Below are 13,809 nucleotides of genomic sequence, written 5' to 3' on the forward strand. Positions count from 1 at the left end.
GCAAAGAGAAGGAGAAATTAATTTACATCGGTCCGGAGTTGGTTTCAAGCATTTCACGTTCGTGTATCTTTTGACAACTCTTATGATACCTTTGCAGGATATAATAAATGAGAAAGAGAGAGATTCCAGTGGCGATTGCAATGGGAATGTTATTTAAATCTTGGTGTCCCACACATTTTTGTTATTTTAGGTTTTCCAGGGATTCGTGGTGACCCAGGAATACAAGGACCTCCTGGGCCAGAGGGGACCTATGGCTTGCCTGGAAATCCAGGTCCTCCTGGTTTTCCTGGTGCAAAGGGTCCTCCTGGTGAAGTGTTTGGGGCTGAAAGTGGAGCTCGAGGTGAACCTGGGAGACCCGGATTGCCAGGAAATAAAGGGTTTGCTGGGGATCCTGGACTTCCCGGACCAAAAGGTTAGTTCTGCTGCTATCCTTCTCTGGTCAAAAAGTGCATGGCCCTGCAGCTAAGTAGGATTGGAGCAGGTTAATGTTTGAACAGGAGACTGTTGCTGCTGTTACAGACATATCTTGGTCAGTCTTTCAGTAGCAGCAGCATTGGAAGGATGGTGAAAGAGGGCTGGAGAAATAAAGGCTTTCACAGTTGCAGCACTGTATCTGCAATAAACAATGCAGTAAAAATTGTTTTCCTGCCCCTTCCAAGTCATTTCCAAGCTCTTGTTTCTCTGTTTTCAGGTTTAGATGGGAGGTCAGGCCTGCCAGGCATAAAAGGGAGCGGTGGTGAACCAGGTCTTCCAGGTATTCCTGGACTTCCAGGACCTCCAGGGCCAGTTGGCCCACTTGGCATCAAAGGAAAACCAGGTCCAGTGGGAGTCGTCGGCTTCCCAGGATCCCAAGGTATGTAGCCCCTCAAACAGGGAGGGAATGTGCTGCTTTCCAACCCACCCTTCTATGGACAGAGCCCCTCAGCTTCTATAGCTTCATGGTGGTGCATTTGGGCCTGATGTGACGAAGATTTCCAAGTTCCTGCTGTGGCTTGGAGGCTGGAAGATGCCTTCAGTAGATTCTTGGTTTCTGAAAGTAGGGAACCATACTGGATGATGAAGCTGAAAGATTTACAAAATGCAACTGAAGAAATGCATCTCACAAAAAATTCATCTCACAGCCATTATTCAGCTTCAGTGGGCCATTTTGGAGACCTCCAAAGCTCTTAGACCTAAAAAAAACAAACCCAACATTGGCTGAAAAATGGCCAAGGCAAACATGTACACTCCACAAAAATCTGGCAGTTTGACTTCCCTTGCCCCCCACAATTGCCGCAAGTGCCCTTAAGAAAACCCTGTAGGAATCCATTGTATTTCAGTTGGAATATAGCCGATTTCCGAAATCCAAGATAGCATCACGTCACTTCTGGTTGTATTGTGGGGATGATGGGAAGGGATGTCCCTGCCCTTGTGGGGATTTTCCACCTTGTTGTACATGATGGGTGGCCAGGGATTGACTGTACTCCTAGATCCAGAATCTACTGTTTGGAATTGTCTGGCTACTTGACTTCAGAAGGAAGTTTATTGTACCTCTGTCTTATCTGGAGATGAAGGACCTCTCTTAATTGAGCGTCTTTTACTCTAGATCTTCATTACTCATTACTAATTTTCATGACCCACATGCATGATTTGCTTGCAGGCATGCCTACAGAATGTAACTTGGTGTCCTTTATCATTCTCTTCTCATTTGCTTTCTCCAAAGCACTGCTGTGACTGTTCATCTTTCTGCACCATTGCTCAGAAAAAGGGACAGCCTGTAAGCCCTTTGGGAAGTTGGACACTCTATCATTCCTTTGTCCTCCCAAAAATAGCTGAATATTTCATCTTTGGAGTTGTATATACTGCAATATTTTGAAAATGGACTATCAGAAAGGGCAGGGGTATGTCTAAGGAATGGACAAGTCATAGCCTTTGGTTTCCATGGCAGACCATGGAAAGAAAAGCTTGGCAGGCATGCCAGATTTGGCCTTCTAGATATTTCAGACTACAATTCCCAGAACCATTGTGGCTCCTGGGGATTGGAGTCTGGAGCTTCAGATGTTGCACACCCCTGCCAAAAAGCTCAAGTCTATTGACCAATTTATTGGATTTCCATCCCGCCTTTATCCCAAAATGGGATTCAATGTGGTTGTTATGTACAAGTGTCCATTTCACACTATCGCGTTTGATAGCCTATCAATGGCTGCCCGTTTCCTTAATTTTCAACCAGCAGCAGTAGAAATGCCAGATGGCTAGCATTTTGGACATAGTGTTGCCTTTCTTTTTAAACATGAATCATGCGCATGGGTGAGCTGCTTGGCAGGAAACATTGCAGAGTAGTGTCAAGAGGTACTTCAGTGTGCATGGAACACTTGCAAGAGTTATCCATGGCGATAAGTCTGTACAACCCACCTACTTATGAGGAGGGGAGGGGACTCTTTGTAGCTCTTGATGCTACAGCTGAAAGGTTTTCCTGCAAAGCAGCCTACACATAGTGTAAGACTGGGTCTTGACCACCAGCAGTTAACCATGGCTTCGTACAGCTACGCTCCATTGTATTCCAAGTCATTCATCTGGTTCACCGCCTTGTGCTTTTCTCCTTGTCCCTCTCTGTGTTTGTCTGTTTTTCCTCATCATGTTTCTGTTCCATTTACCACCAACTTCTCCATTTCCGATGTCAAACTGTATTGGTTTTTGGTTTCTCCACGTAGGCTGTCAAGGTGAGAGAGAAAAAGGCATTGTAGCGTAAAAGCTCCTGGACTAACAACTACCCAGCTTTTAATGCTACAAGACTCGCATTGACTGTAGGTGACACCCCTTATCATTATCATCACCATTATTACTATTATATTTATTTATTGAATGAAGGATTTAGAGGCCAGATTCAGCATGGTGGGCACCATTATTTTGACCTAGCAGCATGGTCACCATTTTGCAAATGATGAATTGGATCCAGACTTAGGCTTAGAATAGATCCATTTGAAAGCAGTCATAGTACAGCCATGGCTAATTTTAAGTAACTGATTTCAGTGGATCTATTCTAAGTCCTTTACAGCCCAATGTCTGGATGTTGAACTGTGTTCATTTGGCATGTTTGTTCATTTTCTTTAAAAAGTAAAACAAATTAAAATGCTCAGTAACTAGAGATCCATCATTAACTCCTTTGGTTCTGCCTAATGGTGGGATTAGCAAGTGGAATTTGATGTTCCCAATGTTTGTCATCCCAACTTGTGACTTGAATATTGAGAAGTGCAATCCATATGGTTTCCCAAACGGTGACTGAAATATATCCTACGTTCAGGGCTTGGAACAAGTTGTTTCTTTGGACTGTAGCTTCCAGAATCCACTGGCCATCTCAGCTTTAGATGGGGATCTGCGAGTTGTGATCTAAAAGAGATAACTTCTCAAGCTTTGCCTAAATTATCCAAAGCATAAGGGGTTTCACTATTGGCAGTTGCGTAGTGGTGTAGGCAGTAACCTTCCTAGGCCTTTTCATTGTTAGCTGACTAATGCTTTCCCTTTTACTTTTGCATTTCTAAACCTGTGCATCTTAGAAAAGGCTGCATGACTTACTTCATTTCTGACATTCATCTGTCATGTACAAATGCAGTGCTCAGAGTAAAACAGCTTGGAAGTTGGCACAAGGAGGGGGAAAAGCGAGACTCTGATATAACTAGTGCTTGTCTGCCTTGATTCAGGACTTCCCGGAGAAAAAGGCAAAAGTGGGGATCCCGGTCCATCAGGCCCTGCTGGCATGAAGGGTTTCCCAGGTCTTAATGGTCTTCCAGGACGTCTTGGAGAGCAAGGATTTCCCGGATCGCCTGGCCTTTTGGGCTCAGATGGAAATCCAGGTTTCCCTGGATCTAAAGGTAACAAACATCAATGTTAGAGATCTATCAGCCCATGTACACACACACACACACACACACACACACGCACATTGCATTGCATAATTGTCACTTGCTATTTGATGTTCTTTTGTTGTCTGTTTTATTGAATCATTTCCTGTATTGCTATGTATTTTATATGTATTATCTTACTAGACAGGCCCCTTCCCCACCACCACTCCCTTCTCCTTCTATGTCGTGTCTTTTTAGATTGTAAGCCTGAGGGCAGGGAACCTTCCAATTAATAAGATTGTATGTACAGCGCTGTGTAAATTTACAGCGCTTTATAAATAAAGGTTAATAATAATAATATTAGTGGGAGTAGGGCCAGCATTGTGTAGTTGTTTGAATTTTGGACTAGGACAAGCGTTCAAATCCCCACTTGATCATGGAAACCCATAAGGTGACCTTGGGCAGTGACAAACCACCTCTGAATAAATCTTGCCATGAAAAGCACATTAAAAGCACATCTCAACACAAAGGTCTTTGCATGCCTAGCCTTCCCATGGAAGGAAATTGCAGAGAGTGAGACCAGCCACTGAGAATGCTCTCTCCTGTGTCCTCACCAAAGGGACTTGTGATGTTGGCCGGACCAAGAGAAAGCATCAGAGCAATTAGAAAAGTCAGATACTAAGCAATTCTGAGATACACTTATGAAACCAAGAATACCATATGTTTACTGTGGTATAACCAAGAGAAAGCACCAAAAAGATAATGCAGTGTCTGTGGATCAGTGGTCAATGCACATGGCAACTCATGACAACTCATAATGCAGTTGCTGTCCAAGTGCACAATGACAACACATAGAGGCAATGTGCATTCACATGCTACTTTGTGTGTCCAGTGTGACAGTCCCACATGTGCAGTTCAACTTAGTTAGCTCTCCATATCTACGGATTTTTTTTTATCCATCGATTCAAGCACCCACAATTTGAAAATATTCCAAAAAGAGTCCAAATTCCAAAAACCAAACCTTCATTTTGCTATTTTATATAAGGGACACCACTAATTTTGGTATCCATGAGGGGTCCTGGATACCAAGGACCTTGTGTACAACGCTGTCTGCTAAACGTAACTGTTGCACATTGTAATGACACCTGTGTATGTCACTGATAGGATGCCAGGCTAAGAGTGCTAGAATATGGATGTTAATTCCATGCCTTGTAATTCAACGCTGAGGGCCTAAACCATCCAAAGGAGAAAGAGAAAGGACTCTGTCAAGAGCGTCAAAGTGCCATCTTCCTCTGGTGCCCATGTGCCATCAGGCCAGGTGTACAAGTTAGGGTGCCAAAGAGCAGAACAACCCATGAGCTATGATATCCAGATCCCTGGAAATCATGTCTCCCGCTTCCCAAATCTTAGCTTTCCATGGGTCTTCAAATGGTGGATCATGACCCACAACTGAGTCTTACCCTGGCTCTAGGTGGATTGCAAGAGCAGTGCCACACTTATTCAAATATTTGGTGACGAACCAAGACAAAAGTTTGTGTGGTCAAAAAGTGGATCCTAGTTCTGAAAAACTTGAGAGTACTGTGCTAGACCAGTTTGGCTGTAAACACATTCTCATGCTTTACTCCTTGAATCTAGGAGAAAAGGGTTCTGCGGGTGTCATTGGCTTCCCTGGCATGCCAGGCCTACCTGGAATCACTGGGGTTGAGGGGATGAAAGGATTTCCTGGAGCACCAGGAAGAGATGGAAGTGTTGGGTTTCCTGGACTCCTTGGTCCGAAAGGTAAGACACTTTTAAATTTACCCCCAATTTAAATCAGCTCATTTCAACAAGTAGTCATTTTCACTGTGGGTTTACCCTACATCACTATTGTTTCAATTGTCGCTTCTTTAGGGGACAGAGGTAGTCCTGGCCCCCCTGGTCCTGTCGCTGTCACACCCCCAGAACTGGCCGTCACCCTCAAAGGAAACAAAGGAGAGTCCGGCTCTATTGGGCTTGGAGGATTTCCAGGACCTAGAGGTACTGTTTGACGTTCACTTCTCAACATCCCATTCCCACATTTGTCCATAATTGTTCGTCGTTCGTTCTCTGGTTAATTGCAGTTTGGTCCTAAACCAACAGATGTAAAATGCAAAATACTTTCAAAAAGATTTTTAAAGAATATAATATGGTTCTTGAAAGATATGAAAGACAGTATGGCATAAAATACAAGGGTGATGGAAAATACAATAGATTCAAATAGTATGGAATAGTATGTTTTGTCAGTTATCTGGTGGTGCATCGCCATTAAGAGGACTTGAGGTCGCACATATTTTTGGAACCGCAAGAGAGTCCGCAACAGACCCCCACAGATGCAAAGAGACGACTGTACATAGACAATGTTTTTTGCCCTTTTAATTCAACCTGGGCCCAAATTTTGCTTTTGGGGTGACGGGGGAAAGTCCTTTTAAAAAAAAATTGGAGGGAAGGAATTGGCTCACCGTATTTTTTGCAAGGTGTCCATCAAGGTTCTTCTTGTTTTCTTGAGTGAATCTCCAATTATTGTAACGTTCTATTGATCCAAATCAGAAATGGTCGATTGCACACATAGGATGAAATTGATCAGCTGCCCTTCTGCAGAATCATCCAACTCGACATAACCATCCCTGCGGTCTTTTTCATTTTGTAGGAGACAAGGGTCTTCCTGGGCCGCGGGGGCAGCCTGGCTTTCCAGGAATAGCCGGGTTGCCGAGCAGAGAGAAAGGACCAGCTGGAGACTTGGGTTTCCCAGGACCATTTGGCTCTCCTGGCTTGCCAGGGCAGAAGGGCGCTTCTGGCATTTTAGGGTTCCCAGGGATGCCTGGAGAAAGTGTAAGTAGGCCAGTTTCTTTTCCCAATGAATGTAAGGGTATAAGTCTGTGGAGAGAACATGAGCTTTCATAGACTCCTTCCAAATGCATCTGAGCATGTAGACTTAAGCCTACAAAAGCTCATGCTGCCAACCTCTTTCTTTCCGTTAGTCTCAAAGCTGCTACAAGATCTCTTTACGTATTGATTCTGCAGACTAACACAGCTATATTTTTGAACTCCACCTGTAAGGGTATAAATAAATGATGAAAACTGCCAGGAAGAAAGTAACTCATTTGAAATGTGGTGCTGGAGCTCTATGGATACTATATGGACTGCTAAAAATACAAGTGAATGGGTCTTATGGTAAATAAAGCCTTGAATGCCCCCTAGAAGCCCAGATGACTAAACTGAAGTACCTTGAGATAAAACAAAATTGAAAAAAATATTTGGTTTCCACATGTCCCCAAACACACTGTGTGAAAAGTGTAGAGAAAATTCTCTCCATGCCACCATTAGGGCATTTGGGAGGAAACCAGAATACTTTATTGCAGGGGAGTAAAGCACTCCAAGATGTCCTAGGCGGGCAATGCAGCCCCTTAGCCTCTGACAGATGCCTAATCCTGCTCTTTATAGAGATGTATAGAACTGTTGCATACCAGCAAAAGATAGGAGAGCAAACCCAATAGGCAGGATTGCATCCTCTGTTACACACTGAACTCGGTGTTATTAATGATGGTTAAATGAAATTTCTCTCTTCAGGGTGCTTTGGGTGTATCAGGCTCACCAGGATTCCCAGGGACAATGGGATTACGAGGTCCAAAGGGTAAGTAACTGATGTGATAGATATAGATATAGATATAGATATAGATACACACCATTTCCATTTTGCAAACCACAAATCTACCATAGTGAAAGACAGCTAATGTAAAATCTGGTAGCTGTCTTGTTCTCACTCCTCTAAACCACTTCTGCCACTTCAGAATAGTGGACTACATTTCCAGTGAAAAATGGAGCTGGGTAACAGCTTCTATTAGGCTGACAAAAGCCTTATGAAAGAGGCATGTTCTCAGGTTCTCCAGAACATCATGCATGAAGGCACAAAAATGAAGGGATCAGGAAAAGGTAAAAAAGAAAAATCTAGCCTGTTGGATTAGCCGTCGCATCCTCTGCAGCGGCATTGTAGTTGCAACAGGCTCAGTGAAAAGAAGACGCATGAAGGCAGCGATTCCCAAACTTGGGCCTTCCAGGTGTTTTGGACTTCAGCTTCAAGAACCGCAGATTGTTGATCAAGATGGCTGTGGCTTCTGGGAGATAGAGTCCAAACATCTAGAAGGTCAGAGTTTGGGAATCATTGCATTCAGGTAACAGCTTTCAGCACAGTTGAACAGGTTCTTTACATTCGCTCCCTCCTGGGAATTGACTGGTGCCCTGATCACCGTTTCTGAAGCCCAAAGGCTCCTGACTTGGCTTAGAGCAGAAGCATGGAACAGTAGGACAGTCTCTGTGTCGTTTCAGCAAGGTTTTCTAGTGGTTTTGGACCACTGTGTAGATACACAAATTGAAAACTGTAGATTGGTTTTGTATTTTATTCTTCCAGGTGACCGAGGAGACTCTCTTGGAATCCCAGGCGGTGTAGGAGCTAAAGGAGAACGCGGAAACCCTGGATTTCCAGGTAAAGAAAACATTGGGGCCCATGCCAGCAAGGCAGTGAATCCATGCCAGATTCAGAGTATATTTAAAGGAGCAGTCATCTAATAGTTAGTACAGAACTATGGATGAATAGTATAACTTAGTGTATCATCTAAACAGTTAATCAGCTGTTTAGGCAACGTATTACAGAGCAGATCTCTTAGGCTACTGCCCTTGACACAACTTTAACTGCCACAACTCCATCCTATGGAGTCCTGGGATTTGTACTTTGTTGTGGCACCAAAGCTCTCTGACAGAGAAGGCTAAATATCTCACCAAAATACAAATCCCTGAATTCCATAGCATTTAGCCACGGCAGTTAAAAAGCACTGTCAAACTGAATTAATTCTGCGGTGTAGATGTAGTATAGATGCAGCCCAGTTGTCCGAATGGTGGTGGTTTACATTGGCTATGGAATCATTGGTTTTTGTGTGATCTCTTTTCAGGTGCGAGAGGCTATGATGGGCCAAAGGGTGACCCAGGATTCCCCGGAAGTCCCGGGGTCAAAGGGCAGAAAGGTGTGCTCGGTAACATCGGCCAAGAAGGACCGCCAGGTATTTGAGCCATTTGGGGATCATTTACAAGATAAAGCACAACATGTGCAGATGTTAAGATGAGCTCATTGGTTGCACAGATAATCTCCTTTACTAGTTTTCATCCTCAAAAGCCCATATTGCAAGGGATTTACTTGGTCCAACCCATCATAGAGTTGGAAGAATATTGCTAATCTTGACTGCTTTAAAAAAGCGATCAAGACGGATCTCTTCCCCGATTAGCATCTCAGTTGCCTCCCATCGACTGCCTGCTTTTTTGTTTTAATAGTTTGTTTTAATCATTTCATTGTATTGCTTTTATTGTAGGTGGGTGGGTTTGTGGGATATTGTGTTTAATTGTGTTTTAATGTTCTTTTAATGTTGTTAGCCACCTCAATCTAATTGGAGAGGTGGGGGTATAAATAAATTTTATATTATTATTATTATTATTATTATTATTATTATTATTTTAAAGCATAGATTCCAAGTAGGATATCACCCAGATTCTAGAGTTCTTGCAGGTTCCTATGGGGAGATCCAGTCTTTCACTTAGGTTGGACCTAAGCCTTATAAGGCTTTATAGGTCATGACTAGGACTTTGATTTGTGCCCAGAACTGAATCAGTACCTAATGAAGCTCTTTTACATGTTTCCCATAACTGGCCCCAATGAGCATTCTGGCTTCCAAGTTTAGCTATATGTGCCAGAACCAAGATGCTTAATCTTTAATTATGTTATTCCTTCTTTTTTCTCCTCCTAGGTGTCCCTGGAGTTGGTATCTCAAGGGGCAACCCAGGATTTCCAGGGACCCCAGGACAGCGTGGTTCCCCAGGACTTCCAGGACTTCCCGGCATCCAAGGACTAAAAGGCATGGCTTTGTTTCTTTTCCCTCTCCTCCCTAGATTTTTCTTCTCTTTTAGAGAGAACCAAGAATCGATTGCTTGGGTGGAACGGAGGGGCAGTCGCATTTTTGCAAAGGGTTTTGCCCCATGTTTCGTGAAGTTGCAGAACTGATCAATGGAGCTGTGGAGCCATCAAGGGGAACGTATAGCAGCAGGGCCCTGTGTTATTATTGTGTTATTATTCCACTTTAACTGCCATGGTTCCATCCTGTGGGATTCTGGGATTGGCAGGTTAGCAAGGGGCATTTAGAATTCGCAGCAAGAGAGCTCCAGGGCCTCACCAAACTACAAATCCCAGGAGTCCAAAGGATGGAGCTGCGACACTTCAAGTAGTGCCAGACTGCATTATTTCTAGTAGCGATGCTGCCGTATGTAATGTGAATGAGCCCCAAGTGGCTGAAGCAGAGGGAACCTATATCAACAAACTAGTATTCCCAGGATTCCATAGGATGGAGCCATTAAAGTGGTGTCAAACTGGATTATTTCTGCAGTGCGGATGAAGCCTAGGTGCTCTCTCTCTTAGCCTGGTCTAACTCACAGGGCTGCTGTGAAGATAAAATAAGGAGAAAGAGAGCCAGGTATGTCACCTGGAGCTTAATGGAAGCAAGGTGGGATAGGAATAAGCTCTATCACTGACAATAATGTTTTAAGGGTCCTTGAAGTCCTGTTGGGACAAAAGATGAAGTATTTGATGAATAAAATACAGTGGGCCCTTGGTATCCACTGGGGTTTGGTACCAAAATCCGTGGATGCTCAAGTCCCATTATATACAATAGTATAGTAAAATGGTGTCCCTTATATAAAATGGCAAAATCAAGGTTTGCTCTTTGGAATTTATCTATTTTTTGAATATTTTCAAACCGTGGATGCTTGAAACCGTGGAGAAAGAATCTGTGGATACAGAGGGCTGACTGTAAATGCACTGTCTTGCTTCCCAATGTATTCGCTTCTGCCTCTTATTTGGTATCACCTTCTTTCTTGAATGTTTCTACAGGGTTTCCAGGCTTTCCAGGTCTGAATGGTCTAAATGGCTTACCAGGCACCAAAGGTTCTCCTGGGACACCAGGTAAATTGAGTCATTCTGGGTATCTGTTTTCGCCATCTCTCAGAATATCTGAGGACCTGTGGGCCCTTAAAGCCCTTTTCTTCATTATTCTATAAGTAGTCTGAGGGGCAGGGTGGTGTAGTGGTTTGTGTGTTGGACTAGAAACCCAAAGGACTAGGGTTCAAATCCCTGCTTGAACATGGAAACCCACTGGATGACTTTGGTTGGGTCATACTCCCATTCTCAGTAACAAACCTCCTTGAAGCAAAATGTGCCAAGAAAAGTGAGTCGTTGTGGTATAGTGGTTTGAATATTGGACTAGGAATCTGGGAGGCCAGGATTCAAATATCCATTCATCCATGGATGCCAACTGAGTGATCTAGGCCAAGTGCCACCCTCTCAGCTTCTGATGAATGCAATGGCAAAACCCCTCTCTTGCTAAGAAAACCACATGATAGGTTGTCCTTAGGGTAACCATAAGCCATATAGTAACTAACAAGTAAGCTCATTTGTCCTCTTCTTACCCTGTACCCAAATCAATAAATACTAAAGTTGGAATTTCTCCATTCCTCTTTGGAATTTTGTTCTCTGCCACCCCTTTTGGTTTCTTTTTAAGTGCTGTCTCTTGCCAACGGTTGTTAAGCCAGTGTCGGTGCAGGATGCTATAAGGGAAGGAGTGATGCACTTTGTAGGTGTTTCATGGGCTTTTTTGGTTGTTCCCCTTCCATCCTCCTATTAGGTCCAAGTGAAATTGGACTTCCAGGTCCTGCGGGATTTCCAGGTGCCAAAGGAGAGCAGGGAGTCCCAGGTTTTCAGCGTGGAGTCCCGGGGTTTCCTGGGCAGAAAGGACCTGCAGGAGATATGGGTAAGTATCAGACAAATACTGCAGAAAACCAGCTCAATTGAAATGTGGTGCTGGAGGAGAGTTCTCCAGATGCCATGCACCATTGAGAAGATAAGTCCATGCATTCCTGGAGCAAACCAGGCATGAACTGTCGCTAGAAGCTGAAATGACTAAAACGAGGCTGTCATACTTTGGGCACATTGAAAGGTGGCTTATTGGGAAAGAGAACATGGGAGGCAGGAGGAAATAAGAAGACCTCACTACAAGGGAATTGGTTCACTCAAGATAGCCACAGCTACTCTTGAGTTTGCAAAGCATGTTAAGAACATGGCCTCTTGAAGTCTCTCGTTCGCAGCATTACCGAAAGTCAAAGCCAACTTGATGTTGAATTGGCGCATAACAACAGTGTTTAATGTAGTGGACCATGGGTTGGGAAGTTCCAGCCGAATCTCAGATATGCCACAAATTCAATCAGGTGGCCAAAACAACCATCTGCTTGTACTCATCCCACACAGAATGGCAGCCAGAGATAGTAATTTGGGACAACCTTACAAGATTGTTGTAAGGATGACAAAAATATAAGTGTGAAGGACTAAAACATGCAAAAGCACTAAATGTTATGTTGATTAGTAGTAGTAGTAATAGGGGTGATACAGTACAGCATGACCCCGTATCAATGTAGGATACATTCTTGGTCTTACCATGGGAATGTGAACCTGTGGATAACGGCTAACCCTATTGAGATGAATTACTTCAGGCAAAGGTTGACCATAAAATCACATTGGAGTACCTAGAGATTCCTCTCTAGGCACTTCTGGGTCTTTCAGCATGACTCTAAAGTTCAACATCTTAGTGGGCCGGTTTTGGCTACACAGCTATTATAACTCAGCACCTAAGTTTGCTAATATAGTAAGTAGGTCATCTTCTATGTTTCTTCCAGCCGATCTGCCTCTCAGCAAACAGAGAACCTGCTATTGATTGTTCTTTCCTCTTGTTCTAGGTCGTCCTGGAACCCTGGGTCTGCCTGGTTTGCGAGGCCCTCCTGGCATTTCCCTTCCATCTAAGATTCCTGGGAGACCTGGAGATGCCGGACGTCCTGGAGAGGATGGTATACCAGGTAGGGAGTCAGGAGCAATGTACGTGGTTTTTTAGGGTAACGCTGAAGAGTCATTCTAATGGAATGTAGGTGACACTCATGTATTCGCAGTATCTGTAACTGCAATTTCACTTAATGGTGGTCGAGGGTGGAAGGTCTCTCTAGGCATCTGGAGGTCCTCCAGCATAATTCTATAGTGAACCTCCAGCAGACGTTGGTCTTTCTCTGAAGACACCAGCCACAGATGCTGGCGAAACGTCAGGAACGAACTCTTCTAGAGCATGGCCACATAGCACGAAAACCCCACAAAAATATGGATGCCAGCCATGAAAGCCTTTGACTTCATATTCATACTTATATTTGTGCTTATGCAGTAATATAATATAAAATACAGTGATACGGGCTCTGCATTTCAACACTTTCTGCCTTTTGACAGGTCCATATCTTGTCGAATAAGCAGGGGGCTCCTGTACCGAGCTGCAAATATGTGCATCCTTGCAGTTTCTGTTATCCCGCCATGAGAAAATACCTGAATTAGAAAGAAAGAATGCCCCTACGACTCTTATCAAAGCTTAGCAAATTGCTTTAGAAACACACCTGGGACTGCAAAAGTTATATATCTGGGTGATTGGTTCTATTTTTGATTTTCCTTAGGCCCGCAAGGACCCCCTGGTATTCGAGGACCCCCGGGTCCAGCTTCTAACCAAGGGGACACAGGGACCCCAGGATTCGCGGGTCTTCCTGGTTTCCCAGGCCCCAAAGGTGATATGGGGATTTCTGGACTCAGTGGTGTTCCAGGAGCATCTGGATTCAAAGGTAGGGCATTGTGTTACTCATTATATTACCTTCAAACCACTTCTAGGAGCATAAAATGTCATCTTCTTCTAGCCACTCTTCTTCTCAAATTAGCATTGACACTATTATGGGGAAATCGGAGCCATCTTATGGGTGTTTCGGCCCAAAACTGTGTTAAACTAAAAGTCAATGCGCTTAAGAACTTCATAGTGCTGCCACCCAGTGTATGGTTGAATCCATGGATAAAATATCCATGGATACG

General features: G+C 43.8%; 1 protein-coding gene across 3 annotated transcripts in view; it reads left to right on the top strand.

Annotated features, from left to right (window-relative positions):
• The window catches only part of COL4A6 (collagen type IV alpha 6 chain), a 117,750-nt gene that overhangs the window by 97,547 nt on the left and 6,394 nt on the right, over positions 1-13,809 (top strand). For all 3 annotated transcript variants that reach the window (XM_089536487.1, XM_089536488.1, XM_089536489.1), the window contains 14 exons: positions 191-412; positions 692-853; positions 3,678-3,848; positions 5,454-5,597; positions 5,709-5,834; positions 6,484-6,665; positions 7,404-7,467; positions 8,242-8,316; positions 8,780-8,887; positions 9,626-9,733; positions 10,762-10,833; positions 11,552-11,677; positions 12,657-12,773; positions 13,407-13,568. In XM_089536487.1, coding sequence (XP_089392613.1) covers positions 191-412; positions 692-853; positions 3,678-3,848; positions 5,454-5,597; positions 5,709-5,834; positions 6,484-6,665; positions 7,404-7,467; positions 8,242-8,316; positions 8,780-8,887; positions 9,626-9,733; positions 10,762-10,833; positions 11,552-11,677; positions 12,657-12,773; positions 13,407-13,568 — 1,839 coding nt within the window. The remainder of the gene's footprint in view (positions 1-190; positions 413-691; positions 854-3,677; positions 3,849-5,453; positions 5,598-5,708; positions 5,835-6,483; positions 6,666-7,403; positions 7,468-8,241; positions 8,317-8,779; positions 8,888-9,625; positions 9,734-10,761; positions 10,834-11,551; positions 11,678-12,656; positions 12,774-13,406; positions 13,569-13,809) is intronic.

This window comes from Sceloporus occidentalis, unplaced genomic scaffold (assembly GCF_023333645.1).
Source record: "Sceloporus occidentalis isolate IW3139 unplaced genomic scaffold, rSceOcc1.0.p SCAF_8, whole genome shotgun sequence".
Classification (NCBI taxonomy): Eukaryota; Metazoa; Chordata; class Lepidosauria; order Squamata; family Phrynosomatidae; genus Sceloporus; species Sceloporus occidentalis.